Source organism: Lepidochelys kempii, chromosome 10 (genome assembly GCF_965140285.1).
Source record: "Lepidochelys kempii isolate rLepKem1 chromosome 10, rLepKem1.hap1, whole genome shotgun sequence".
Lineage (NCBI taxonomy): Eukaryota > Metazoa > Chordata > Testudines > Cheloniidae > Lepidochelys > Lepidochelys kempii.
Genome location: NC_136389.1, coordinates 30,173,626 through 30,200,175, shown reverse-complemented (window position 1 = coordinate 30,200,175; position 26,550 = coordinate 30,173,626). Strand labels below are relative to the sequence as shown.

At 45.4% G+C, this 26,550-nt stretch overlaps 1 protein-coding gene across 5 annotated transcripts in view; it reads left to right on the top strand.

Moving 5' to 3' along the window:
* Nucleotides 1-26,550, top strand: part of LOC140918363 (syntaxin-binding protein 4) — a 122,876-nt gene that overhangs the window by 73,795 nt on the left and 22,531 nt on the right. For 4 of the 5 annotated variants that reach the window (XM_073362553.2, XM_073362555.2, XM_073362557.2 and 1 more), the window contains 11 exons: nucleotides 3,788-3,873; nucleotides 4,581-4,707; nucleotides 8,927-9,068; nucleotides 9,294-9,400; nucleotides 9,887-10,040; nucleotides 12,030-12,102; nucleotides 16,870-16,967; nucleotides 22,325-22,421; nucleotides 23,244-23,371; nucleotides 24,190-24,282; nucleotides 24,995-25,060. In XM_073362553.2, the coding sequence (XP_073218654.1) occupies nucleotides 3,788-3,873; nucleotides 4,581-4,707; nucleotides 8,927-9,068; nucleotides 9,294-9,400; nucleotides 9,887-10,040; nucleotides 12,030-12,102; nucleotides 16,870-16,967; nucleotides 22,325-22,421; nucleotides 23,244-23,371; nucleotides 24,190-24,282; nucleotides 24,995-25,060 (1,171 nt within the window). The remainder of the gene's footprint in view (nucleotides 1-3,787; nucleotides 3,874-4,580; nucleotides 4,708-8,926; nucleotides 9,069-9,293; nucleotides 9,401-9,886; nucleotides 10,041-12,029; nucleotides 12,103-16,869; nucleotides 16,968-22,324; nucleotides 22,422-23,243; nucleotides 23,372-24,189; nucleotides 24,283-24,994; nucleotides 25,061-26,550) is intronic. The other variant, XM_073362558.2, reaches the window with a different exon arrangement.

The following is a 26,550-nucleotide window of genomic DNA, read 5'->3' as shown; positions in this document are numbered from 1 at the left end:
TGTTGAGTTGGTTGCTAGAACTATGACCAGTCCTCCTCGGTTGTGAGAATTAGGGTGGTGCAAAACTGACTTAAATATTTTGGGGGGTGCGGACGGGGGAAGAATCTGTCATTGTTTCATTTTGAGAGATTTTAGAGGCTTTGCAGCATTTCCTGCATGGGATTTTTGCACTGCAACAAATACAATTTTGAGAGCTCACATGTTTCACTTTCTCTTCTTCTCTCTTGAACTCTTCTTCATCGGAATAATATTTTGCATTTTGAAGTTTCAAAGCTGGAAACTTAAAAAAAAACAAAAAACAAAACCCCAAACAAAAAAAAATAGCTCATTTGCCACTTTTCACTGAAAGATGGTCTCTTTTTAATTAAAATTCACGTGATTTCAGGGATTTTTTGTAAAGTTCCAACCATTTGTTCGCAGTTGCAGTGATTTCCCCAAATCTAATGGGGAATTGCATTGAGCCAGCCTTAGCGCCAATGCTCCTGACTTGGCGAATTCCAAATGGGTAACTATGTTCATGTACAAGGCCACTGTGACCTGGCAGGATGTCTCCCCAGCTTCACAAGCACTCACTGCCATCCTCAGTGGACAAAAGGTTTATTTGTTCAAACATAAGCAGCTAATAGACAAAATCTGCTCCTTAGCTCACCCTTTGTCCAAGGGTTTCCCAGCCTCCTCTTCCAGGGGTCTCTGGTAATCCTGCTTCTTGCAGCTTCCCCATTCCTGCCGGCTCTGCTCCCCTTCTGGGACCCCAGCCTGAGGGCTATCTCCCCGAGCAGCTGGCCCCTTGTTCCAGGGACCCACTTTGCATTAGCTCCACTCCTCTGTGGTTCCTCTCCCAAGACATGGTCTACCCTCTGACAAGCCTTTTTAGCCCTACCTCTTTTAATTGGCTTGGTTGGGCCTACCTGCTCTGATACAGGGGAGCTGGGCCTGGTCTACTCACTGGACCAGCTCCCCTGTGACAGCCATGTTACTGCTGAGGTTGAGAGAGTTCAGAATGGGAGTGTTTTAAATGCAACAACCCAAAATCACAGGAAACCTGTGGCTCTAGGTGCACTAGGCTGTGGAGTTAGGCATGGGATGGGAGAGATGACGGGTACATCTACACAGCAAACCAAGGTCTGGCTGTAGCTTGGGAGGCATACCCACGCTAGCTTTAACCTGACCAGCGTGGGGACAAGAGCAGTGAAGACGCAGTAATATGGGCTTCAGCATAAGCTAGCTGCCTGTGTACAAGCCTGTTGGGGACCTGGGTATGTCCTGGGGCTGCTAGTCCATGCAGTAAAGGAGCGAGCTAAAGGAGGAGTGAAGAGTCCCGCCCAGGAAAAGGAGGAGATAGCGAATGGAAGGCTCACAGGGTCAGCTGCAGCCTGGCTTTCGTCGCAGCATAACTCAGCAGTGATACGGGATTATGAGCGAGCCACGGGAAGATGAAGGGTTTTACTGGAAATGATACGAAAGTGAGATTTGCATCAACAGAGTTGATGGAAATTGTTGCTCACTCTGATAGCTGCTGTGTTGTAAGGAGCCGCCACCTGAGAAAACACTGTTCTCTCGTCAGCTGCCATGTATCTTTCCCATTAACCTGCCTTGGTGTGTGCGCGTGTCACCTCACTGGGGTTGGCCCCATGGCCTCATGGAGACCTCTGCTCTCCTTGGCTTGGTATCTCAGTTCCCAGGCCAGTACTTACCAGGAGTATAGCCTGAGCTTCCAATTGCTCCGTAACGACTGCTCTAGACAATGACAGGTGCCATGGATGGACTCAAAAGGGACTAGCCTCTGGTCCTCCTTGGGCAGCATCCTGGTGCCTCTAATATGAAAGTGGGGAGTGGAATGCCACCATACTTGATGGCAAGTATCGGTGCTGTCACACCTCAGCAGCAACATAAGTACCAGATGCTCACCAACAGACTCCTGTCTGAGCTGTGTAGGCCAAAGGGACACCATTGGTGGAGAAAGGGGCAAGGAGAGGAAAGGAGAATAACGGGCCCGCTCCCTTTTTTCCACCACTGTCTGGATTTATTTTCTTTAGAAGTGGTACAAACCACAAGGTGGGATCCAGATCTGAGCTAGAACTACCCTAAAGTCGAGATATTTGGGTCCAGGTCACCTCTGATTTTCTTCACCTTTCTCCTTCTGTTGTGTCTCACTTCACCTCCTCCCCTGGTCTCTGATCCTCTCATTTTAAAAAAAACTATGTCAGTCTTAGTGCCATTTGTGGAATAGGTTCTGGTTTCCCCCTATTGCATTGGCCTTTCTGGCTAGTGATCAAAAAGAGGAGCTTTGGGCAGCAAAATAGGGTGAGGTAGCAGACCAACTGCACTAGGAGAATTTTAAAAATAATGAATATTTTTCTGATGCTTGATGAGCAATGCAGCATTTTGAAGACTGTGTTGGACTTGTAAGCGTTCCTTTTAAGGCGGGGAGGGGTATTCCTGGTCCTGCTTTTAGGCCGTGAGGCGCTGTCGGGAAACAGTCAGTCTAGAATAAGGTGAGGTGAGTTGGGCCTCTCTGTTTCAGGGAGCAGCCTGCTTTGTCTCTCTCTGCTTTTGGGTTATCGTTCTGAATTCTAAAAAATAAAGTAGTTAAACTGCAACCTTCTGTCAAGAGTATCTTATGTTGTTTATTTCACTTCTTTGTTTGTATGCCATGAGCATAGCAAATATGATTCACTACATTTATTACCATAGGCAGGTAAACAACTGGGGGCCCGAAGCTGAATGGAAGAGTCCCACCCCATAGCATTTTGGCCCCCACATTCTAATGCCCTGTCTGTAATCCCTAACTGTTACCCACCATCTGTATCATGCTCACAACTTGTTCTTTTAAGTTAAATTGTTGGCTTTAAGCTTCCTTCTCTCCATATATGAATTATAGCAGCGTAGTCAAGGGTGGTGGTTTGAAAACATGTAATATACCCACAATTCCAAGGATGATAATTTCACAACATGAGCTGGTACGTTTGACAGTTATTTGCATTTCCTTCACTATTATGAAAAGACCCACAAATGGCCAATGTGTATTAATTTTTTTTTTTTTTTTGCTTAGTTACAACTCCCCTTAATAGTCTGTGTTCAACTTTTATGTCACATTAGGCTCATGGCTGGAGATGAAATTATCCTGGACTAATCCACAAGAGGCATTCTGACCCAGTGGTTAAAGCCCAGGGCTGGGTGCCAGGACTCCTGGGTTCTATCCTCATCCCTCACAATGGACAAATTACGCAACTACTTTGCGCTTCAATTTAGCAGTCTGTGTTACTGCGTGAGTAATATCTGAGAAGGATGTCAGGAAGTTTAATTAATGTTCATGAAGTGCTTGAAGCCTGTGGGATGAAAAGGGGCATAGAAGTGTGGCACAAAGGGGCCATAATTCAGCTGCAAATGCCAAGCAGAGAATTCCCCCTGTGTAGGGAATTTGCTGCTGATGCATCTGCACTGCAGCCAGCCTCTGCCTCCAACCCCACAACACACAGGATGGCGCATGCAAAAGTTATGCTTTAGCACAAGAATCTTCTACTGGTGTGAGGTTGATTATGGACTCTAAATCAGCGGCACAAGCTTGAGTTGCTTGGAAACAGCTCTGATTTACATTGGGACAACTTGTGAGCTGTATCTGGTTCCCTAATGCCTCATCCTGCACCAAACTGAGCTCCAGCACACGAGGGAATTAAGCCCACAAACTGGTTAGTATGGAATAAACATTATAGGCTTTGTTTGCATTGTAAATCCATGCAGAAGTGTACTGAGAGACTAAGTGAATCTGCTGGGCCTTGTCTTTTAGGAGAGAGTTCTCAGAGCTGCTGGAAAAGTTTGGATCTCATAGCAACACAGAATCGGCACGGAGTTCTCCTGTTCACCAAGGCGGCAGTGAGTATTGACCCTCTGGGTGCTGAATACTTAACTGCATCTTGGCTGCTTGAGGGGCACAGTGCAGAAAATGTCAGCCCAATCGTGGATACTAAAAGGGAGAGGGAGACAACTTTCTTGTGGTGAAACAAGAGAGGATTAGTTGGTATCTAACACTTGTCCAGCTCCTTTAACTCCACCTTCAATCTACAACAACTCAGGAAAATATTGTGCTAGTAACTTATAATAATGTCTAGTTCTTGTAAAGCAATTTTCAACAGTGGACCTCAGAGAGTTTTAGAAAGAGGGTGAGTACCACTATCCCCATTTTACATCTGGTGAAACTGAGGCAAGAGCAGTGAACTGGCTTCTTCAATCCAATGACCAACACAACGAGTTGGTGGCAGAGGTAGGACTAGAACCCAAATCTCCTGGCTATTAGTTCTGTGTCTGCTTGCTGCTTTTTGGGAAGAAGTATGTGACACTGTAACACAGTGGTATTTGTTATTTACCACAATCACAGATTGGAATTTGTGGTGAGAAGGTAAAAGTCTGTTAATTAGTTTAGAAATGTACTGGTATCATTAACATCAATGGTAGGTATTTCTGCCTCCAGGTAAAGAACCATGAAAGCTGTTTTAATTCTTGACTGTGTAGCAGGGACAGCTGGAAAGGAGTAAGGGGGGAAAATGCTTTCATTATCTGGACTGTCTTATTTTGTCCTTTAGGTAGATATTTGGAAAGTACGTCCTCGGGGTCTTCATCACGTTCCCAGAGTCCCCTGCTGCTGAGCCCTGCAAATTCTCATGGCCCACTCATTGGAAACTCGGCACATTCTCCACACTCAAGCTCGCAGTACGTACCATATTACTCACACTAGAGCTCCTTAGGAATTTTTCAATGACATTTTTTTCATTGAAAAATGCTGATTTGTTGACAGCAAAACCAATATATCTCCCAGTTCGGAAAACCATGCGGGGACACTCTGAAATTGTCAAAATGTTTTGTCTGGCCACTTTCTAAATGAAAAATTCTGGTTCCTGGTTCAAAATGACTTTTCATTGTGAAATGTAAGCAATTTAGATTTTAAAAGTTTTTTAAAAAGAAAAAAGGTAGAAATCAAATGGAAGAATTTTGAAATTACATGTTTCAGTTGACCCAAACCAAAACCTTTTGATTCATGACATCTTTTGAAATTTTGACTTTTTGTCCCAATTTTGAATGGTAAGAAATTTAAAACTCTCAAAAATATTAATGGGACAGGGAAACCAGCTCTAAGTTACACAGGCATCAACTCATAAAGTCTGCAGGCTTGTCTGTCTGTTTCTAGAACATTATTTGTATTGCCGTAGTGCTTATAAACCCTTAAAAGCCCCCATTGCCAAAAAAGTGTCAAAGATGTCTATGCAGTGTCGTTGTAGCCATGTTGGTCCCAGGATATTAGAGAGACAAGGTGGGTGAGGTAATAGCTTTTATTGGACCAAGTTCTGTTGATGAGCGAGACAAGCTTTTGAGCTACACAGACCTGAAGAAGAGCTCTGTGGGGCTCGAAAGCTTCTCTCTCTTACCAACAGAAGTTGGCCCAATAAAAGATATGGCCTCACCCACCTGGTCTCTCAAAAGTGTCTAGTGATTTGGGGGGCACAACCTGAGACACCTGAAAGGGCCTGATTTTCAGAAAGTGCTGAGCTCCTGCCGTCTGAAAATCAGGCTTTTTAAAGAGGTCTCAACTTGAGCTCCTCAAAATTGAAGAACCCCAGATCGATAGTCGCTTTCTCTCTCTCCCTCTTTCTCATTAAAACTATCCTCTAATATCCAGGGCTTGTCTACGCTTAGAACGCTCCAGCAGCACAGCTGCCCACTGCGGCGTTTCAGCGTAGATGCGACCTACCGGGATGGGAGGGTTCTCCATTGGCGTAGGTAATTCACCTCCCCCAGAGGCAGTAGCTGGGTTGACAGAAGAATTCTTCTGTTGACCTAGTGTTGTGTACATGGGGACTTAGGACAATTTAAGTACACTGCTCAGGGGCATGGATTTTTCACACCGCTGACCAACATAGTTAAGCCGACTTAATTTTCTAGTGCAGATCAGACCCCAGTGTTTGTCTTCGGATACATTGACTGTATCTGCTCCTGTACTGGAGGATGGATAAGCAGTTGCTCAGTGTCTTTCATACTGTTGCACTCTGTGTTGTTTTTAATATTCTTATTTATCACTTGTATTATGGTAGCACCTAGGAACCCCAGTCATGGACCAGGACCCCATTGTACAATCACAGAGCACAGCCACCGCCCCAGAGAACTTAGCCTACTGTGCTATAGGCCATCAGGATCTACAGAATGCACGTACACCATTTCCATCCCTTGAAAGGTGAGGGAGAGCCCAAGGCTCACAGATGTCTGAGGGGCCAGCATGGTACGTCTTTTACAAACATGTCCTTGATGGAGAGGTCCTGCAAGGCTGTTTTCAAACTGCAGATCATGGCCTCGTGATCCATTGCCCCACCCTCGGGCAGTCATTTCCACCAGTGCAAAGTCAATGGCAGTGCTACCCTTCTGATCTGGCAGCATTTCACACCTGCTCTGTGCCGTGAGAAAATGACGGCACAAGGGGCTAGGGAATGGAGAACCAGGCTTTTTATTTCTGTGAAGAGTGGCACCTTCGTGTTGTGTCTATATGTTTTAATTCCAAGCTTCCTATTTTGTAAAGTACAAAAGCCAGACTCTGCTATGTGCAGGGAGGGCTCTGCTGCCGGCTCCACCTACAGGAGTGCCTGGCACTGTTAAGGTTTGCATTAACATTGGTACTTAGAGCGTGGCATCTCAGATTAGGGCCTGCTGCTTTTCTTCCTTGCACTAGTGTAAATCCGGGGTAATTCCCAGGAAGTCAATGGAGTGGCCACCCACCCCCATGAGAGGAAAACCAGCCCCTTCGTTCAGACACAGAAATTCCACGTGGAAGGTGAACTCCACAATGTGTCCAATATCAGCTCTTTATTAGGGATTTGCAGAGGATAAATATTTGGCACAAAAGGCTTTAAGCCACTTGGATCAATGGACTCATGCCTGGAGACATCCATACAGAGGAGAGAACTGCTCATCTATCTGGCAGCCTTCTAGACCGCCTGGCTTCACAATTAACCCTGTTTACTGCATAGCATAGGCAGGAGGTGACCTGGCTTGGCACTCACGTATGTGCGTGATGGAGGTGGCTGGTAAAACAGTGTTCAGCTACCAATAAAGCAAAAGTTCTGCTAGTCTCCACCCTAGGGTGACCAGATGTCCTAATTTTATGGGGACAGTCCCCATATATGCAGCTTTGTCTTATATAGACGCCTATTATCCCCCGTCCCGATTTTTCACACTTGCTATCTGGTCACCCCATCTCCACCTGGGGGATGTAGAAGAGGGTAGGCAGGCATGAAATAGCCACCTTCTAGAAGAAACACCAGCATTCAAACCACTTGAAATTTCAGATCTTGGAGACTATGAGCCTGTGTGCAACTATGGTATAATCTAGACTCTTACAAAGTAGTGACTCCTTCTATTCTGTACAGGCTCTTATGCTGCACTCATCACCCCAGCAGCTGGACATCTTCCACTAAGCAAGAGGACTAACATCTGCAACGTATGGTTTATTCTCTTCCTCACCTCTTCCCAGATAGTGCAACAGATGTGCTTTTTTTTTTAACCACTATGTTCGATGGCATCTTATTTCCTAAAAAGATTTCTTTAAGAAGTTTCCTTTGCAGGGCCGGCTCCAGGCACTAACTTTCCAAGCCAGTGCTTGGGGCAGCATTCAGAACGGGGTGGCAGTAGTCCGTGTCCCGCAGTGGCCATTCGGCGGCACCCCTGCCGCTTTGGCGGCGGTGGCAATTCAGCGGCGACTGCTTGGGGCGGCAAAATTGGTGGAGCCGCCCCTGTTCCTTTGTTGTAAAAATATGACGCCCACGCTCTTCGCAATATTCTTTGTTCCCCAGGTTGTATGACAGCCACGAGTTTAAAGGGATGGGACTGTTTAGAAGTATGGAGAAGTTATCTCTTGTGGTGATTGCATAGTTCAACAGATCACATAGCTCAAAATACAACACGATGACTATCAGGAAATGAAAAGATAATTCAAGTGACAGGTTGCGTACAGGTGCAGATTATTACGTGGATGTGGTTAGAAGACTTTATCTTAGAAGAGAGAGAACCAGTTAGTTACCGCCTTTATTTACTAAGGATGAGTGGCCTTATCAAGTGGTTGAGGCCCACTCTTGCTCTTCCAGTAATGGCAGCCTTGCCCGCTGCTCCAGCACCACCACGCTTTGTCCCATACTGCTCCCCACGCAGGGAGAAAACTCCCTAGCAATATTTATCAACCCACCCACAGTATCCACTTCTAAATCCCTCCCTAAAACTTGCCGCTGTTGTGGTGCCTACAAATCATTCCCACCTGGCATTGATTAGGAAAATAACTGGCTATGACTTCGGCTTTTCTGCTGAACTCTGTTTTATTGTTACCCCCCTCCCATCTCACTGCCACCCCACTGATCTGTTTGGTCCACCCGTTGTGCGCTGTCTACCATGAAGATTGTAAGCTGTTTGGGATAGGTAATCTCTTCTTCATTACTTGTCCAGGCAGTGCTGACACAATGGGCCCTGGTCCTCAGTTAGGATTCTTAAGAACTCCATAATACAAATAAACAACAATAACGGTAATAACATTTATCCCCATAAAGGTAGTGGATTTCCCCCCCCCACACACACACCTATAAGCACCTGAAGCTTTGCCCGTTTCTAGTCCTAAACTCAAATCAAAAATATTCTTGAAGTTCAGAATGGTTTTGATACGTGTTTTCTTCACTCCCATTTTTAGGAGGAGTGGGGGGAGAAAGGAGGCAGAGGGAGAAGAGGTTGAGAAGGATAGGGAGATTGCAGACTCAGGAACAAAACCAAATGCAGAACTTTTCATTCAGCAGTGGTGGTGACTTGCTAGAACACTACTGTGTAATTACAGATGTACTCGATGGCTCTATAGAATAAAACAGACCACTGTTGTGTCTTCTGCTAACTCTTCTGTTCCTTGCAGCTACTCCCTTGAATCAGGGATTCAGTGCATCTCCATAGCAAAATCCTCTGGGTTGGGGTTGACGATCAGTGGCGGATCTAACAGGCCAGAGGGTCCCATGATTTATGTTCAAGAGCTTATGCCAGAAGGGGACTGTTACAGAGTAAGTCAACAGCATGGAGGGCTTCTGTGACCTGTGAAACAGGAGTTTTTCCTGAAAGCTTCTGCTGTTTGGAAGGAGCTCTCACTGGGATGGGTGAATAATCTATGGCGTGGGAGAATAAGGATGTGTATTGCAGGAGAATACTTTGAGCAGTGTCACTCTTTTTTGGATGCACTAATCCTTGTGGCTAAAGCTTGATGCTACACAGATGTCTCCCTCGTTTAGGATGGGCGGCTCCGGCCTGGTGATCAGTTAATTGCCATCAATAAAGACTCTTTGGTGGGCAGCACATATGAAGAGGCCAGAAAAATACTTGCAAAAACCAAATGCAGGTAGGCGTGCACCAGCAGCCCAGGCGAATAAGTTCCTTGGGTACAAAAAGCATTTCCTATTATTGCCAATAAAGGCCATATCTTGAGATAGCTGCTGAGTGTTAGGTAGGAGACCTGCACATTGTTCTAAGCTTAAGTGCAAGAAGAACGTCCTATATTGGAGACCTTCATACCTCAGGAGGTCTTGAGTACATGGAGCTTCTCACATCATAATCAGGAATGGCAGGATACCTTCCCAACCTGTCAGTCTTTGTATGGCTTTGCAATGAGCATGTTCCATCACACAGACCTTCCCAAAGTTCTGCAACAGAATGTGGGCTCTCATAAGAATCCTGTCTGATGAAGACAGCTCTAATATTGTTGCGTGTTACACAGGCAATTAACAAGCTTAGCTCAGAGGAAAGACCACAGAGCTATTCCCGTGAAAGTTCTGAAACCTTAAGCATGTGTAGTTTTTAAGCACTAACAAAACTTGGTTATTTTCAGACATGAGGGAAACACAGAAGTGGCCTTTATTCCTGGAAGGGGAAGGTTACATCCCGGACTCTCGGTTCATAATAGCATCCAGTCGCCGCCTCCTAAGGCCATGGGGAATGGTGTTAGCTCTTGCAGGTTGAAAGTCCACGTGAGGTCACCTGAGGTACGTTGAAGTTCAGTATAAGACCACAAAGACCCCATGATTTCCATCTCCAATCGGATTACTGTTTTTAGGGACTCTGTGATAATCCTTCCAGATTAGCTGTTTGGAAAGTCAGCAGTGTGGAGCCGTATGGCTCTGTTTGCTCCCGTACGGAGTTGGGTATTTTACATCTGAGATTTGTTTCTTCTGGTTTGGGGTGAAAGAGGATCAGTCAATTGAAGTGATGTGTTTGAAAGTCGCTGAGACATGTTTTCATGTCCAGAGTCCTGGTTCAAACCTATTTTCAGAAGTCACAAGTGAAAAAAGCAACTGATGACAGTAACTCAGTGAGTACCTGCCCACATTCAACAGCCATCAAATTCAGAACTGTCAGCACTCTTTCCTCATGAGGCGCAGCACTATACGGTATTTCCTGAAGCTAGAGGTGACTAGGAGATTTGGCCATGCAGCTCCCATCCAAATCAATGAGTCATGTGGCTAAGAATGTAGTGTGGCAGGTTATAGTGAGGGGTAGCTCTAGTGTTATAGAAGGAGCTTGTAAACTGTCATCACTGTGCATTACACCTGTTGTGCATGGGGCACAGATTCATTGCCAGTATCTGGGCTGTAACCTCCTAGCTTTGGTTGTGTTGTATTTCAGCAGTTCTCACCCTTTTCCATACCATAGACCAGAGGTGGGCAAACTATGGCCCGTAGGCCACATCCGGCCCGTGGGACCATCCTACCTGGCCCTTGAGCTCCTGGCCGAGGAGGCTAGCCCCTGGCCCCTCCCCTGCTGTCCTCTCTCCCCCGTAGTGACGCTGCCGTGCGGGCTGCTAGCTTCGGCCGCGTGGCGGGGCTGCGAGCTCCTGCTGCTCGGAGTGGCATGGTAAGGGGGCGGGGTTGGATAAGGGGCAGGGAGTTCTGGGGGGGCAGTTAGGGGACAGGGAGCAGGGGGCTGTTGGATAGGGGGCGGTGTCCTGGGGGTCGGTTAGGGGCGGGGGATCCTGGGAGGGGGCGGTTAGGGGTCAAGGAGAAGGAGGGGTTGGATGGGTCAGGAGTTCTGAAGGGGGCAGTCAGGGGGCAGGAAGTGGGAGGGGGTAGATAGGGGGTGGGGCCAGACTGTTTGGGGAGGCACAGCCTTCCCTACCTGGCCCTCCATACAGTTTTGCACCCCGATGTGGCCCTTGGGCCAAAAAATTGCCCACCCTGCCATAGACCCAACTGGAGCCCCTCTCCCATTTAGTATTATGATTGTAGCTCTCTGATCTCAGACTGAGAGTCCCCGCTGCATATGATTCCAGCATGTCCTTGTAGATACACCTCTACCCCGATATAATGCGACCCGATATAACACGGTAAAGCAGCGCTTCCGGGGGGCAGGGCTGTGCGCTCTGGTGGATCAAAGCAAGTTCGATATAACGCGGTTTCACCTATAATGTGGTAAGATTTTTTGGCTCCCGAGGACAGTGTTATATCGGGGTAGAGGTGTAGCTCTGCTTTCTGTCCATTGGGTAATACTAGAGGTGCCCTTGAGATGATCCAAACTCCCTAAGAATTCATGGGTGTCTTGGATATGTAGGGTTTTAAACAAACCCTGGTGGCTACAACACACTGGGTCATCCATGGTGTGATTCCACTGCTCTCAGTAAAGTTACTTCAGTTTAGCCCCTGTGTATGCAATCATCCAGGAGATTCTTAGCTTCCACAGTAATGAACATGGGAGTGAGGCGCACAAACCTTTTGAGGATCTGGGCCTCTGGGACTATTACTGAGACAACCCCTTTTACTCCAAACCCAGGACTCTTGTTTGGTTCATCATCATTGTTCACACTCTCTCTCTCTAGCACAGTAGGTTCATATGGTGCTTCACACAAGAGATGGTTCAGTCTGATTCCTTAGGGAGCAGCTGGGACCTATTGAGCTCTTCCCCCTACCTTTGCTTTTCACTTACACTGGCAAACTGGGTTTAGCATTTTGTCCTCTGTGCTATTTTGTTTTGTTTTTTAGACCAGACAAGAAAATCTCTTTCCTGTGCCTTCTCCATCACCAGACATTTGCCCCCCAGAGCTCACGATATCTGGTAAGAGGCATGCTTTCTTGCGATCTCCTCTGTTTGTGCAGGGGGCGAAGGTATCTAGTCCACAACTCCTCAGTATCAGAAGTAATGAAATGAAGCTTTAAATACCTACAGCAGTGTAGGTGGAGTTTAATAATGTAATGACAGAGTCCAGTCCATTAGGACTGATTAAATGCAATGGTGCAATTAATGTAGGGCTCTATTCAGTAGGCATTAGATACACCCATGTCAGCTTGTCTATAGGAGCAGAGGTCTTTGCAGGGGTGACTGAGTGTCTCAAGGGATTAGCAATGGGATACAGAGCCTTTCATCTCTAGGTCACTGTTTCTGTATCGGGTTGGTAGTGATGGAGTGTCACTGCTATTATCTAAAGACCGTGTGAAATGTGGTTTTGGGATCAGTCCAGTGGCCAGATATCCTTACTGCAGTCAGCACTAATTGGCAGCCTTGCTGGTGGGACTGAATGGCCCTTGGAAGCTGAATTGCTGTTAAAAAATAGATAAATCAGTGTTGCTTCCAAAGCACAGCATGGCCCCAAACAGGAACATGATTCCACGATCATTGAGCCAAATCAGTTGACTCCAATTATCCATGAAGAGGTAGTTGTAAAGCGTGGGATAGAACAACCATTTAGGGGGCTTTGTCTCAGCATCCGAGGCTCACATGTAAGAAGATATTTGTCTTTCAAATGTTGTTTTCCTCTGTGCTCACAGACCACTACATACCTCTTGCTTTCACATGGTTTTTTTTTTTTTTTTTTTTTTTTGCTTTGGTTTGAACAGAAGACTCCCTCCTTGCAGGTTTCTCTTCTGGCTGATGCTTGAGACTTACCATTTAAGATAAGAGTTGGTTAGAAACATTTCCAATTTTGAAAAATTTCAGTGGACAATTTTTTTCCATACACACATCAAACACATTTTTCAAGCACGAACATGAACACACATTTCTTCCACTTAAGATCCCACTTTGTATAGTTCTGAATCCTAAAGTGGCTTGATCTGTTTGCACATTAAACACTTGAGGGCAATTTTCAAGCAAGCGCAAAAATCAGCAAGCCCAGCTTAAGCACACTAATAATCCAAGGCACGTATGAAGGTTGCAGTTTGCAAATGGGCATGTGCCAGCCCCAGGCAGTGTGATATCTGCGTGCTTGTTTCAGGTACGTGTATGCTAAAATGTACATGCTCTGTTTTCTCCAGCCGAGATTGTGCATTAGTTGAAGATGTAGAACGTTTTGAGGAAAAAGAAACTGAGCCCTCTGACTGATCCTGAGGCATTTGTGGCTTAAATAACACATTCCCAGCTCAATAAACTTTTTCTCCTTCAGGCATTTTGAGCCCTTCCACTATACTCTCAGAGATGTTTGTGTTTGATTAATAAGAAAAAGAAAATGAATAATATCTACAGAAGCCCATCTGATCTGTTGGGCTCATGGTTCTGCTCCCCCAAGGAGTAAATGCTTTATTTGCCATGCTGCCTGTCCTTGTCCATTTCTACGTCAGCACAGTAGAGCTAATGCTGTCAGACTGCTTTGCAATACACAAAGGTATTTTGAGACAGACATTCATATGGAGTAATGTTCCTTGGGAACTGAGCTCCTAATTACCATGATACTTTGAATTGATGATATAGCGAAATAGTTTTAATGAGTGTAAACGTCTCTCTTCTCCTGCCATTTGGGCAGTTCATAAAAAGAATTACTGCACTCAGTGATGGCAGGTAAAGTCGCACTGGGATGAATTCTGGACTCACATAAGTCTTCACTATTCTTATTGGAGCCCTTGGAAATTACAGTTTAGTGACCCAATAGATAATCTTCAGCATGATGCCGTAAAAGTTATTCTGACACTGTGGGTGCACCCCACCGGGGATAAAGGTGTGGAGTTTACCCCATGCTAGCTAACACATGGTAACTAATATGTGGTAAAACATCCTAGTGTGGGCAAGGCAGTATGCACATGTGATCAGGTATAGGGTGAACCTACAGGTTACCTCAACCAACTACTGTGTGAAAGCTACACCTGCCTTAGCCACACTAGGTTTCGCTATGTGATTGTCACCACCCTTTAGCTACCACCTGGTGAAACCCCACCTTTTGCCTAGTGCAGACAAGGCTAACGACAGACTGTCTTCTACCCCCCAATGCATTTTGCATTGGCGTTTGAGAAGAGATCCCTTGGTTGAAACAAGAGAGAGCTGCAGGCAGGGAGCTCTCTGTTAAGGACCCTCCACTCTGAAATATGCTTCCCCACACTGGTAAGGCCCCCAGGCCTGCTTTGTTAACCACAGGACATGCTGTCAAGAACATATTTCCTCTGGAAGGTGGGGGTCTGAAGGGATGGTCCAAGGCCAGCCAATGGGGGGCAGTTGTTTGTTAGTCTATCTACATTGCAGACCTGTGAAGCAGTGTAGTCTGGTGGACAGGGCCCTAGGCTGTGAGTCAAGCAACCCCTGGGTTCTATTCCCAGCTTTGCTATGTGACCCTTGGCAAGTCACTTCTCCCTTGTGTCCCTCTCCCATCTTTTAGGCTGTAAATTCTTTGGGACAGGAACTATCTCCTGCTCTTTTTCTGTACAACGCCTCGCACACTGGGACACTGATCTCAGTCAGGCTGCTAGTCATGCAAATAGTATAATCTAGGCTGAGAATCATCTCAGGCAGTCTATTACAGATGTCTGCTTTTAATAGCTGGTGTTATGAGTGCTGTGAAGGGCACAGAGTTGTGAACAGGCCCCATTATACATTGGAATAAACAAATAGTCTTGGGGTGAACAGGAGCTTAGTCTGAAATCTGAACGAGTCACTGGGGCCTGTTGGCTGATCACCAGTGCCTGGTGGCCTTCAGGATTGCCTAGGATGTTTGTGTTAAGAGTTTATGAGCAAAGCCGCATGGAGCTAATCCCGATTAGCAAGGAGTTGAAGGGGAATGATCAGCCCTTGAACCTACACAGCACGGGGCTGGGTGACCAATCCAGTGAACCCGTTTATTACCTCAGGCCCTGCTTCCCAGATGCTGGCATTAGCGGGACAGATAAATATCAGGATTAGGAGGATTATGCTTGTGACAGCACCTCTGCTGCTTTTCCCCTGTGTTTCCATAAAATCTTCTCTTCATTTGAGAGTCACAGTGAATGGCATTTTTTCAAAAGTGCCTCAGTGAGTTAGGAGCATGTGTCCCACAAATTTTTTTCAACAGGACTTGTGCTCCTAAATCCCTTGTTCTTTGGAAAATCCCACCCACTGATTTAAAACAGCTGGAGGTCTTTAAGGTGATCTGGGTATCAGTTTCTTTGTTAACCTGTGCCCCAGTTCCCAGGCAGTGCAAAGATGAAAGAAAATGGCTCTCCGACGCTCTTCTATGTTACATGATCCTGTATCACTGAAGTCCATGGGAATTTTGTCACTGACTCTGGTGTGAACAGGGTCAGGTTTTATAAGCCCCTTTTGTTATCAGATTCAAAGAGCATCATTAGCAGGGTCTTAAAAGCAGCGGTGGCATTACCCATTTTTAGAGTCTATCTGGGCCTCCCCCTAAATGAGCAGCAGTTTCTGCAGCCCTTTTCTGAATAGGTCTGTTGGGGGCTGCAGGAATAAACTGAATTGTGGGATTTTCCTATGCACAGGTCCCACTGAAGTCAATGGGACTTGTGTTCCTGAGTCATTTGGGCACTTTTGAAAATGCGCCCTGGAATGAAGAGCAGGCTGTCAGTGGCTGGGTCTCTCTCCCAATGCCTCAGTCGTCCTCTCTGACAGAGACACTCTACTGTTTCCCTTCTTGCAACACAATTTCTATTGTTGTGGACACAAGCGCTCTCCAGCCTCACCTTAACCGTACACCCTGCACATACTATGTAGCCTGCTCAGCCTGAGTGAAAGGGAGCTGGTGCTCTTCATAACAGTAACGCAGGGAGAAATCCGGCAACACGTTTTCTTAGGGTGACCAGGTGTCCCGATTTTATCGGAACAGTCCCGATATTTGCGGCTTTTTCTTATATAGATGCCTATTACCCCCCACCCTTTGTCCTGATTTTTCACACTTTCTGTCTGGTCACCCTATGTTTTTTGGTGGTGTTTTTAACCTGTGAATTCTCTCTTTAATGAGAGTTCAGAACACTTCTCTGAGACCACACTCAGTCCAGCACTTACATAAACGTTACTTTGAATCTGGGTTAAAACTCTTGGGCTAAGGGGCCAGTGGTAGATTTTTATAAAACCTCACTGATTGGGTTTTGGTTCTGTAAAACTGAAGCATAAATTGGGGTGGTCGGAATCCAGGTTGAATTTTATTCAAATCACCAAAGTTCAGAGTCCCAGGCCTCATATATAAACTTCAGGCCAAGGTTTTCAGAAGTGACTTGTAATTTTTGGTTGCCTTCATTTGTGATGCCCAAGTGGAGACTTTAAAGATTCCTGCTTTTCAGAGAGTGCTGAGCACCCATCCTCTGAAAATTCTGGCCTCTGATGTTAGCTCATCTGTACTTGCAACATATTTCATGCAATGCCAAAGCCTAGTTTGGGATGTTCCTTGTCAACATATCTCTTCCCCCCACTATAGAATCTCAGGGTTGGAAGGGAGCCTCAGGATGTCATCTAGTCTAACCCCCTGCTCAAAGCAGGACCAATCCCCAGTTTTTGCTCCAGATCCCTAAATGGCCCCCTCAAGGATTGAACTCACAACCCTGGGTTTAGCAGGTCAATGCTCAAACCACTGAGCTATCCCTCCCCCCCCTTTCCATGCTCTTCTACTAATGATTGCTTAATGTTATTTAGCACCTGCTTCACCTTCTGGTCAGAGGGCAGCTTCAGGCAGCAAACCAAAAGTAGCGCTGGATCCCCATATTCGACTCAAGGATGGGAAACTCGAACTGGTAAGTTGAAAGGCTTCCTGCCTTGAAATTGAGATTTTGTGCTCAGTAGGGGGCTCCCAGACTGCATCTGATTACATGGTGCCAGCTCCTCCTCCTCCTTTCCAGCTGCTGAATCGCATTAAAAGAAGCTAAAACTACATAAACATTTCCCTCATATTGCTTTTCCATGAAGGAAATTGCTGTAATTTGTATGAGGATGGTTATGGGAAGAAGGACCAGGTGGTGGCAAATGAGAGCAGAGGTGGGGCCAGATGGTGGTAGACGGGAGGGGAAGTCAGGTTGGATATTAAGATGTGATCCATGCTATGAAAGTCTGAGAACCCCACTATGTTAAGTTACCCTGGCAGTCCCAGGTCAAGCAAGATCAGGAATTGAAACAGGTCCTTCTTGCTCAGAAAGGGCTTTACTCATGGGTCTCTGCCTCAGAGATCATTTTGTGGGCCTCTGTCCAATTCAGCATTCCGTGTTAATAGAGCAGTATCAATGTCCTGCTTGGAGACAGCTGCTTCACTGGAGGGATAGGTGAGGTGCCTTTGGAGATAATGGGCCAAAAAATGTTGAAGGCCAGAGGAAAACATAAACACAAAATAGAACAGCAAAAGAAAGAACACTTTCTGCATCTTCAGATCTTATGAGCAGCAAACCAGGGTGCAGGGGCAGACTCAGTCTTGGTCTGAAGGCTAGAGATGGTTGAAATTTTTCAAAGAGAAAGTTTGTCATTCAAAAATAGCCCTTTTTGGATGTTTTTAGAAATATTTCAGTTTTTCATCAAAATCAGAAATGAAAAAAAATGATCATATTTGGTTTTCTCTTGCTTGCTTGCTAACATAAATGGCTGAAATCCTGTTTTGTTTTCCTATCATTTAAAAAAAAATGGAAATCAGGATCAAAAAAACCCGCAAAAAAAATTACAAATGAAAAATTGGTCAAGTTTGAACCCAAAATGGAAAAATATTCTGATTAGTTTATTTTTTTTTGCAAACCTGTTTTTTCCTCTTTTCTTCTGGCTTCAATAAGGAGGACAATTGTATTGTATTGTCTTAGTGGGAGTGTCATCCTGGTATGCCACATCTCAGCTGGGGCTATTGTCTTTACCATAATATTGCTGGGTTAAGATTACCTTCCAGATAAATGACTGGTTAAAATGATGCTGATCATTTTATTGCACGCAAGATGCTAGTAAGTTCTCTTGCTGTACGTTTTTATAGCAAGGAGCAAGGTCATTATTTGCAACTCCACAGCCTCCTGACCTTTGCCTTGGTGATCCCCACTGTGGGGGTGTCTCCCCTGTTTGCTGGATCACCAGATGTGAGTGGGTACCTCTTGAAGATGGGATGGGGGATTTTGGCTCCCTCACCTATGGGAGTGCTGCGTTTAGAAGTGGAGGTTGCGGTTCACGGAACAGATTGAACAGATTATCATGAGTGGGTGCTGTGGCAGGTAGTGTGAGCACATCTAGGTGCTGGGTGAGCAGCTGACTGACTCAGCGAAAGAAGTCTATGCTCTTACAGACTTCCAGAGCCTTTGCTGCGGGGAATGAAGGGAGATACTGCACTGGTAAATATGGAGTCCAGAACCAGGGAAATGGAACACATAGGTGCAAATGGGAGGAGCATAACCCAGCTGCTACACGGGTCACATTAACATGAGCTTACTTTCATCTTCACGTTGTCTTGATATGTCTTGTTCATGGAATCAAGAGCACGCTGCTGTTTGGTGCATGAGTGTCCATCTCAGCCTGGCCCATAGGGGCTGCCGTACCTACAGTTTCCACTTGGGACTTACTCCTGTAGCTCAAGCTGAGGAGGCTCATGTTTTTAGCTCTGGAGGGCACACAGTAAATCCATGATTGATGGTCACTACACAAGCACTCTTGACAGCTGCAGGGCAGATGAAGGATCAGGACTGAGAGTGCCAGGTGAGAGGATCTTGATCTTGAAGAATGATGGAAACGTTGGAGAATGATTGATTGCAATAAGGCTTTGTCCAAACCTGGGCATTGCCTTACTTACTTAGTTTTGTAATTTTCTGTCTTTGCTCAAGCCATCTAGAGGTATTTGGTGGAAAAAATGGGTTTTTTTAGGCTGTTAATCTTTGGCAATATGCCATTTATTTTAAATGTGGTCGTATATTCTCAAATCAGTGCACAGACTATACCTTGGTGTCTATGCACTGAAAGCCCATGGAAGCACATGTGGTGCTACGGGTATATCTAGGTTTCTCAGCTTGAATCTTTCCCAGTTCTGTTGCACAAACATTATGTTCGGGCTCATGCTGACGGTGTCAATGAAAGGCATTGGAGTTAGTATGTTGCTTGCTTTCAGGAGAGATTAAAATACCACAAACCTAGTCTGAGAGAATCTGGTGCCTTTCTGTTTGCATAGAATAAATCTATAGCACTGGGTCACGTGACCTAATCTGCACCTACATCATCTAGTGCTGGATTCAGTCTGCTCCACCTGATTCCCCTTTATTCTAATCCAGAGCCTGACCTGGGTGTATAGGACTATTAGTATACATGTGAGTCATAGTTCAGGTAACGTGAGATACAGACACAGTGCTCAAAACATTGATTACATTATTTAGGATCACAGAGCTCATCCAGTACAATTAGGTTCAAGTCCTAATTTGATTAATGAGATAGGGGGATAATAGGCTTCTACCAAAGTATCAGAACAGGACTCATGAAAAAAATGACACTGTTGCACCATATCTGAGTTCAGTTTGCGGGTCAAGAAGGATGTGCACTATTCCTCCAAAATTCGGAGATGTAGAGGTTGCCAGACCTGAAACGGGGAAGACACAGCGTGGCGGCATCACGTGGATTAGAACCTATGGGCATTTGAATTCTCCTGGCTTGGCTTTGTGTCCAGAGAGCCCCTAAAATCTGCCATGTCTTCCTATAGTAAGGTTATTGTTGGCGTTAGTGTTATACATCTATAGAGAGCTTTTGATTCAGAAGGACCCCCCTTCTGCTATCTATGGGTCCAGTCCTGCTCTCATTGAAGTCAAGCACTTTTTGCCATGATGGCCTAAATTCTTATTACACTAACCTACACCCATTTCACGGCCCCTTCATACTGCTAGAACCATGTAAGTGGGCATTAGTGTAAAGCAGGGATCTCAAACTCAAATCACCAGGAGGGTCACATGAGGACTAGTACAGTGGCCCGAGGGCCGCATCACTGACATCCCCCCCCCCGGCCCTCTGCCCCTGGCCCTGCCCCCACTCCACCCCTTCCATGTGGCCCCGCCCCTTCTCAGCCTCTTTCCACCCCCATTCCAACCCCTTCCCCAAAGTCCCCACCCCAACTCCACCCCCTCCTTACCCCTATTCCAACCCCTTCCCCAAATCCCTCCCCCAGCCCCGCCTCTTCTCCGCCACCTCCCCTGAGCGCCTGGCTCCCCACTCCTCCCCGCTCTTTCCTGGAAAGCGCTAAACGCCGCCAAACAACTGTTTGGCAGCAGAAAGCGCCTGGAGGTAGGCAGAAAAGCAGACACGGCGCGCTGGGGGGAGAGGAGGAGGGAGGGGAGCTTGGCAGCCCTCAGGAAATAACTCCGGGGGGGAGGGGCAGGGCCTGGCGGTCCGCAGGAAATAACCCCACAGGCTGCATGTTTGAGACCCCTGGTGTAAAGGCACATCTACACTGAAACCGCTACAGCTGCAGCTGTGCTTCTGTAACCCTACAGCGTAGACACTACCTAAGCTGATGGGAGGGGGTTCACCTGTTAGGGTAAGTAATCTACCTTACTACAAAGAGGCAGGAGCTAAATTTACGGAAGAATTCTTCCATCATCCTAGTGTTGTCTGTACCAGGGGTTGAATCGGCACACCTACGTCTCTCAGGGGTATGAATGTAGATGTAGCTATGCCAGTGTAAGTTCCCAGTGTAGACCAGCCCTAAGCAAGAATCAGGCCCAATATCACAATGTATCAAGTTGTGCTTGAAGTGCTGAGGATCTAAAGGATGTTGTGGGTTTTTTCCTAGTTAAAGTGTTTTGATAAACAAAACATTCCAATCCTCTTCAAAGGACGGGGACTGGAACTTACTGGTGACTAAATGGTGAGGCCTAATTAACTTGAGAGTGTCCCTTGGGTTCTTTATTCTCAACCATTTTATATCAAATATGAGCACCCTGCCCACCCATACTGTATTTTCTTGTAATGTGATGGATACAGTCTAGAAATATACCACTCATCCCAAGGTTATCTCCCCACACAGGCTTTTGGATAGGTATAGCGACTGTCATGAGTATCTGGTTCTATTGTTCCTGTTGGAGCTGATACAGCTTGCTAGGCAAGACACAACTGTTCCAGGCATAGAGGCTAGAGTTTGCTGCCACCTCATGGTGGACGAAGCAGTTGCCTTTTCAGGTTGGAATCCCAGGAAAATGAGGAATGTAGCATGTGGGCACAAAGTTTCCCGCTAGAAATGCACGATGCTTCTCCATTAGAATTCAGGATTGAATTTTCTCATTGGTCTCTACTTATTCTGGCTTTAACACAAAGTTGCTTCATGTATAAAGAGCATAGCACACTTTACCTTGCACTTTAAAAGCTGTATTTCTGAATGCCATTTTATTTCCCACAAAAGGGATTCTCCAAGCTTGAGAAAATCCGGGATTTCCCATGTGTCTAGCCGTTAGAGAAGGGGACAATACATGGCTACAAATCTAGGCTCTGTCACTGACTCGATGCAGAATGGGACCGTGCATTAGTCACCTAGTCTCTGTGTCCCTCAGTCTTGTCATGTGTAAAATAGAAATAACATGGGTATATTTGTCTGTGTTGCTGCAGTGAGGTTTGATTAATTAATGTTTGTGTCTGCTACACAAACTAAAGAAACAATAAATAATAACAACGTAGCTCTTTAACTGGAAGGCCCTATGGAAGTGTAAAATATTATGACAATGCCTTCTGCTGAAAAAAGCAGTGAGACTTGTCTTGTTTGCACGCTCTAACCACACCGAAGACTCATTCTGGGGAATGAGAGAGCGAGCATAAATGGGAACCTGAAAGGAAGTTGAACTTTTAGCAGCACAGCCTCAGCTGGTGGAAATTGTCCATTGGTTTCACTGGAGCGATGACAGTTTGTATTAGCTGAGGATCTTCCTATACTCTATAGGACGTGCTCATGGGAAGAGATCAGAAGAGATGCAACATGGTTCCAGATCTAGGTGAGGAGGTGACTTGGAGACCTAGGCCAGACCTGCTCCATGAAAAGTCATGTTTATGGCGTGAATGATGATGAACTTGATGATAAATCCAGCTCAAACTGCCCCCGCCCCCCAACTCCTTCCAGAAAACTTGCATTCCTGTGGGGATTATTCTGTGGACTTGTTGCTCCTGTTTAAAGGTGCTGCAATATCTGGGTCTGGATGTGACCGAGGAGAAGAGGAAGCAATTACAGCAGAGTCTGATCACAGATTCGCAGGGAACAGTGGCCTATGGAGGTGAGCAGGGTGCTGCGATGTGCAATATGAGACCGAGGGTGCATTTAATCCCTGGTATAATGCCATTGACTGCTCTGGGACGTGAGACATGCCACCTGTGAGGTGACAGCTAGAATAAAGACACAGACCCATCAAATCCTGTATCTTGGCAGGGAGTTAGACTAGATGACCCTTGCGGTCCCTTCTAACCCTATGGTTCGGTGCCCAGACAGGTTTTAGTTCAGATGCAATTTATTCAGTAACTAATCACACAAGGAAAAAGCCTCTAACTGGTCCACATGTAAAATGGGAGTAACAGAGAGGGAGTGCACAGGCCCCTTCTCCTCAAACCTTCAGCCTGCTCACCAGCAATGGCAAAAGGAAGCTGCAAAAACAGAATGACAAACCTGCTTTCTGTGGGCTGGCAGGAAATTGCTGCCCCCTAAGGTTTGGTCACGTAACTACTTTGTCTCTGCACTGAAGTTCAGCATTGCTTCCAAGAAGTTTCTCTGATGAAAATGCTAGGTGGTTGAGTTTCGTTTGTTTGTTTTTAATCCTAAGCAATGCTTTCTAGAAAATTGGCACAGAGGTCTCTAAACCATGGCTAGCAAAAGCATACTGCATATTGACCCTGCATTCAACGTACAGAGATTTGGGATGGGATAGAGAGAACCTTCTCTCTGCTGGAGGTGGTTGGGTTTGCTATAATGTTTGTAGTGATGGAAATGAAATGTATTACCTTCTTCTGGATAATCTGTGGCTTCTGTGAAAGTTGGCTGTGTAAACTCAGTTCCAGGTTCTCTCTTCATACTGTGACTACTCTCACTCTTCCCCCCCCCATAGATTTTCTTCAAGCTCTCAGGGATCTGCTGCAAGATGAGCGGGAGGAGGCTGGCCTTGACGCCAGTTCTGTGCTCTTCACTCAGCATGAAGTGGCCAGTTTATTGGATACATCTGCTTTTCACTCTCTGGTCAGCCTTAGCCAAATACTGTTTCTTGCTTCTCTTCCTAGCCTACTGCACCCTGCCTTGGTTCCAAAGCTCCTTTCACATCAAAGACCTTCTGGGTCTTACTGTGAGCTGGTGTAAGAGAAAGGGATATACTATAATATGATTTGGGACCAAGTAGCTGTGTCCTGGATTCTTGGTCTGGATGATAGCTGTAAACTGTGGAAAAAAATAGCGACAGTGCTATCTTTCTCCAAAAGGCAGAGCAGGCAAAGACTAACGGGCTATCTTTCACTTATACTTTAGTTATAGAAAAGAGAGGCTAGAATTTCATCCCTTAATCATAAAGCTTAAAGGAAATCCCATAAAAGACCTGACTTCACATGCTTGATGACTAAAAAAAAAAAACCTATATAATGGTTTGAAGGAAGCTGCTGATGTCAATTTTCTAGCCATACAAAAGAAAAAAATTACCATAATAAAGCCATTCAAGCTATTTCATTGCCTAAAGGTGCTATCTTATGTCACTTTGATGGTGATACAGAAGGAAAATTAGCCATGGTGAATCCATTCCAGCTATTGTCACTTCAGTAACACAGTGAGAATTAACCACTGGTCCAGCTGTCTCATGGCGTGGAGCCTGAATTCCTATGGAATACAAAACCACAATTAGATTATTTATTGTGACACTTGTGTCGTTTTGTAAAAACACAAACTGTCTTTGAAAATTATTTGGAATAATCATTGGTAGGGGTATGTCAAAAGTATGCATGCGTTGTAACCACATGCTCGTGGTGGAAGAAAAGCCGAACTCACTCACCGTGTGCACCAATGTCTTCCAGACTTTTGACTCCGTCAGCTGTACCGATGGCGAGGAACTGGAACAGCTTCAACTGGAAATGACAGATCTGCGGCAGGAAGTCCAAAGGCTGAAGGTGAGGGTTATCTTTCAAGCATGTTTTTCTGTCCTGGGCGTTTTGTACTCAGTGTTTCAATATTCAAATATAGTGGATGTAACAGTGTGACAATTGGGCAGGTCTTCTATGTGTATCACACCTTTACATTTCTAGGCATTTGTTGGAGGCAGCCATCATTCTGCATTCAGTTCAATGTGGGTTGTTACAGAGAAGACATGTGTACGGTGCTTCCTCTCATCGAGACTTCATTTTTGTTCTTTCTTTGTTTTTTTCCTTAAAACAAAAGTTTAATGTGCCAAAAGGGTATGGTTACTCCTTTTTTACTGGAAAACCATAGAAGAAAATAAATATTTTTAAAATATCCAAAACATAACACAAATAATTCACATCTCATATTAAACCTAAATACACCCCCCACCCTCCCGATCTAACCTAATATTGGCAGCTCCGCTGTTAAAAGCATGATGGTGAGAAGGTGCATTTTTCAGATACATACAAGGTGTAGCCAATGAAAGGCAGTTGCAGAGTAAGAGTGCATCTAAAAATATGGCTGTTATAGAGGAGAGCTGCAAGTCCGTAGTTGCTTCTAGTGAATTAATTCAAGAAAGTCCTATTTCCTGCGTTATTCAGGAGATAGCCTAGGTGATCACAGTGGTCCCTTGTTGCCTTTTCATCTGCGTGAATGTGCTGTCAAACATGATGCCTGACCAACTGAAAATCTTCCTCCTAGTCTCTTCTGAAGGAGGTGGAAAGCAGCAAGAAGTCAATGGAATATGAACTTCAGAGACTGAACCAGGTTAGTTTAGAGGTTTCTTGTGAATTGTCCAGTGGCGGTATTAGCCGGGCTCCATGGATGCAATTGCACCCACAGAAATCAGGCCCAGATGTGCCCTTCTACAGGCAGGGTTGCTTGGGGTAGAGGGTGAGGGTAGGGGCAAAATCACACTTCTCAAGTGTGCTGCACCTGTTGTTTCCATTACTTTAGCCAAAGTGCAAAAGGCAGGCTCTGTTTTAATGTTCTCTGGGGTATGTCTACGCTGCAGTAAAGAACCCATGACACCGAGTCTCAGAGCCTGGGTCAATTGACAGGCTCTTGGGGCTCGGGCTGAAGGCCTGAAAATTCACAGTGTAGACATTTGGGCTGGAGCCTGGGCTCTGAGAACCATCCCCCTCGCAGGGTTTCAGAGCCAGGCTCCTGCCCGAATCTGAACATACAAAAGAACGGCCATTCAGGGTCAGACCAAAGGTCCATCTAGATCAGTATCCTGTCTTCTAACAGTGGCCAATGCCAGGTGCTTCAGAAGGAATGAACAGAACAGGTAATCATCAAGTGATCCACTCCTGTCCTCCATTCCCAGCTTCTGGCAAACAGAGGCTAGGGACACCATCCCTGCCCATCCTGGCTAATATCCATTGATGGACCTATCCTCCATGAACTTATCTAGTTCTTTTTTGAACCCTGTTATAGCCTTGGCCTTCACAACATCCTCTGGCAAGGAGTTCCACAGGTTGACTGTGCGTTGTATGAAAAAAATACTTCCTTTTGTTTGTTTTAAACCTGCTACCTAGTAATTTCATTTGATGATCCCTAGTTATTGTGTTATGAGAAGGAGTAAATAACAATTCCTTATTTACTTTCTCCACACCAGTCATGATTTCTGTAGACCTGTGTTATCCCCCCTTAGTCGTCTCTTTTCCAAGCTGAAAAGTCCCAGTTTTATTAATCTGTCCTCATATGGCAGCCGTTCCATACACCGAATCACTTTTGTTGTCCTTTTCTGAACCTTTTCCAATTCCAATATATCTTTTTGAGATGCCCACATCTGCACGCAGTAGTCAAGATGTGGGCATACCATGGATTTATATAGAGGCAATATGATATTTTCTGTCTTCTTATCTGTCCCTTTCTTAATGATTCCCAACATTCTGTTAGCTTTTTTGACTGCCGCTGCACATTGAGTGGATGTTTTCAGAGAACTATCCACAATGACGCCAAGATTTCTTTCTTGAGTGGTAACAGCTAATTTAGACCCCATAATTTTATATGTATAGTTGGGATTATGTTTTCCAATGTGCATTACTTTGCATTTATTAACATAGAATTTCATTTGCCATTTTGTTGCCCAGTTACCCAGTTTTGAGAGATCCTTTTGTAGCACTTCACAGTCTGCTTGGGAGTTAACTATCTTGAGTAGTTTTGTATCATCTGCAAATTTTGCCACCTCACTATTTATCCCTTTTTCCACATCATTTATGAATAAGTTAAATAGGACTAGTCTCAGTACA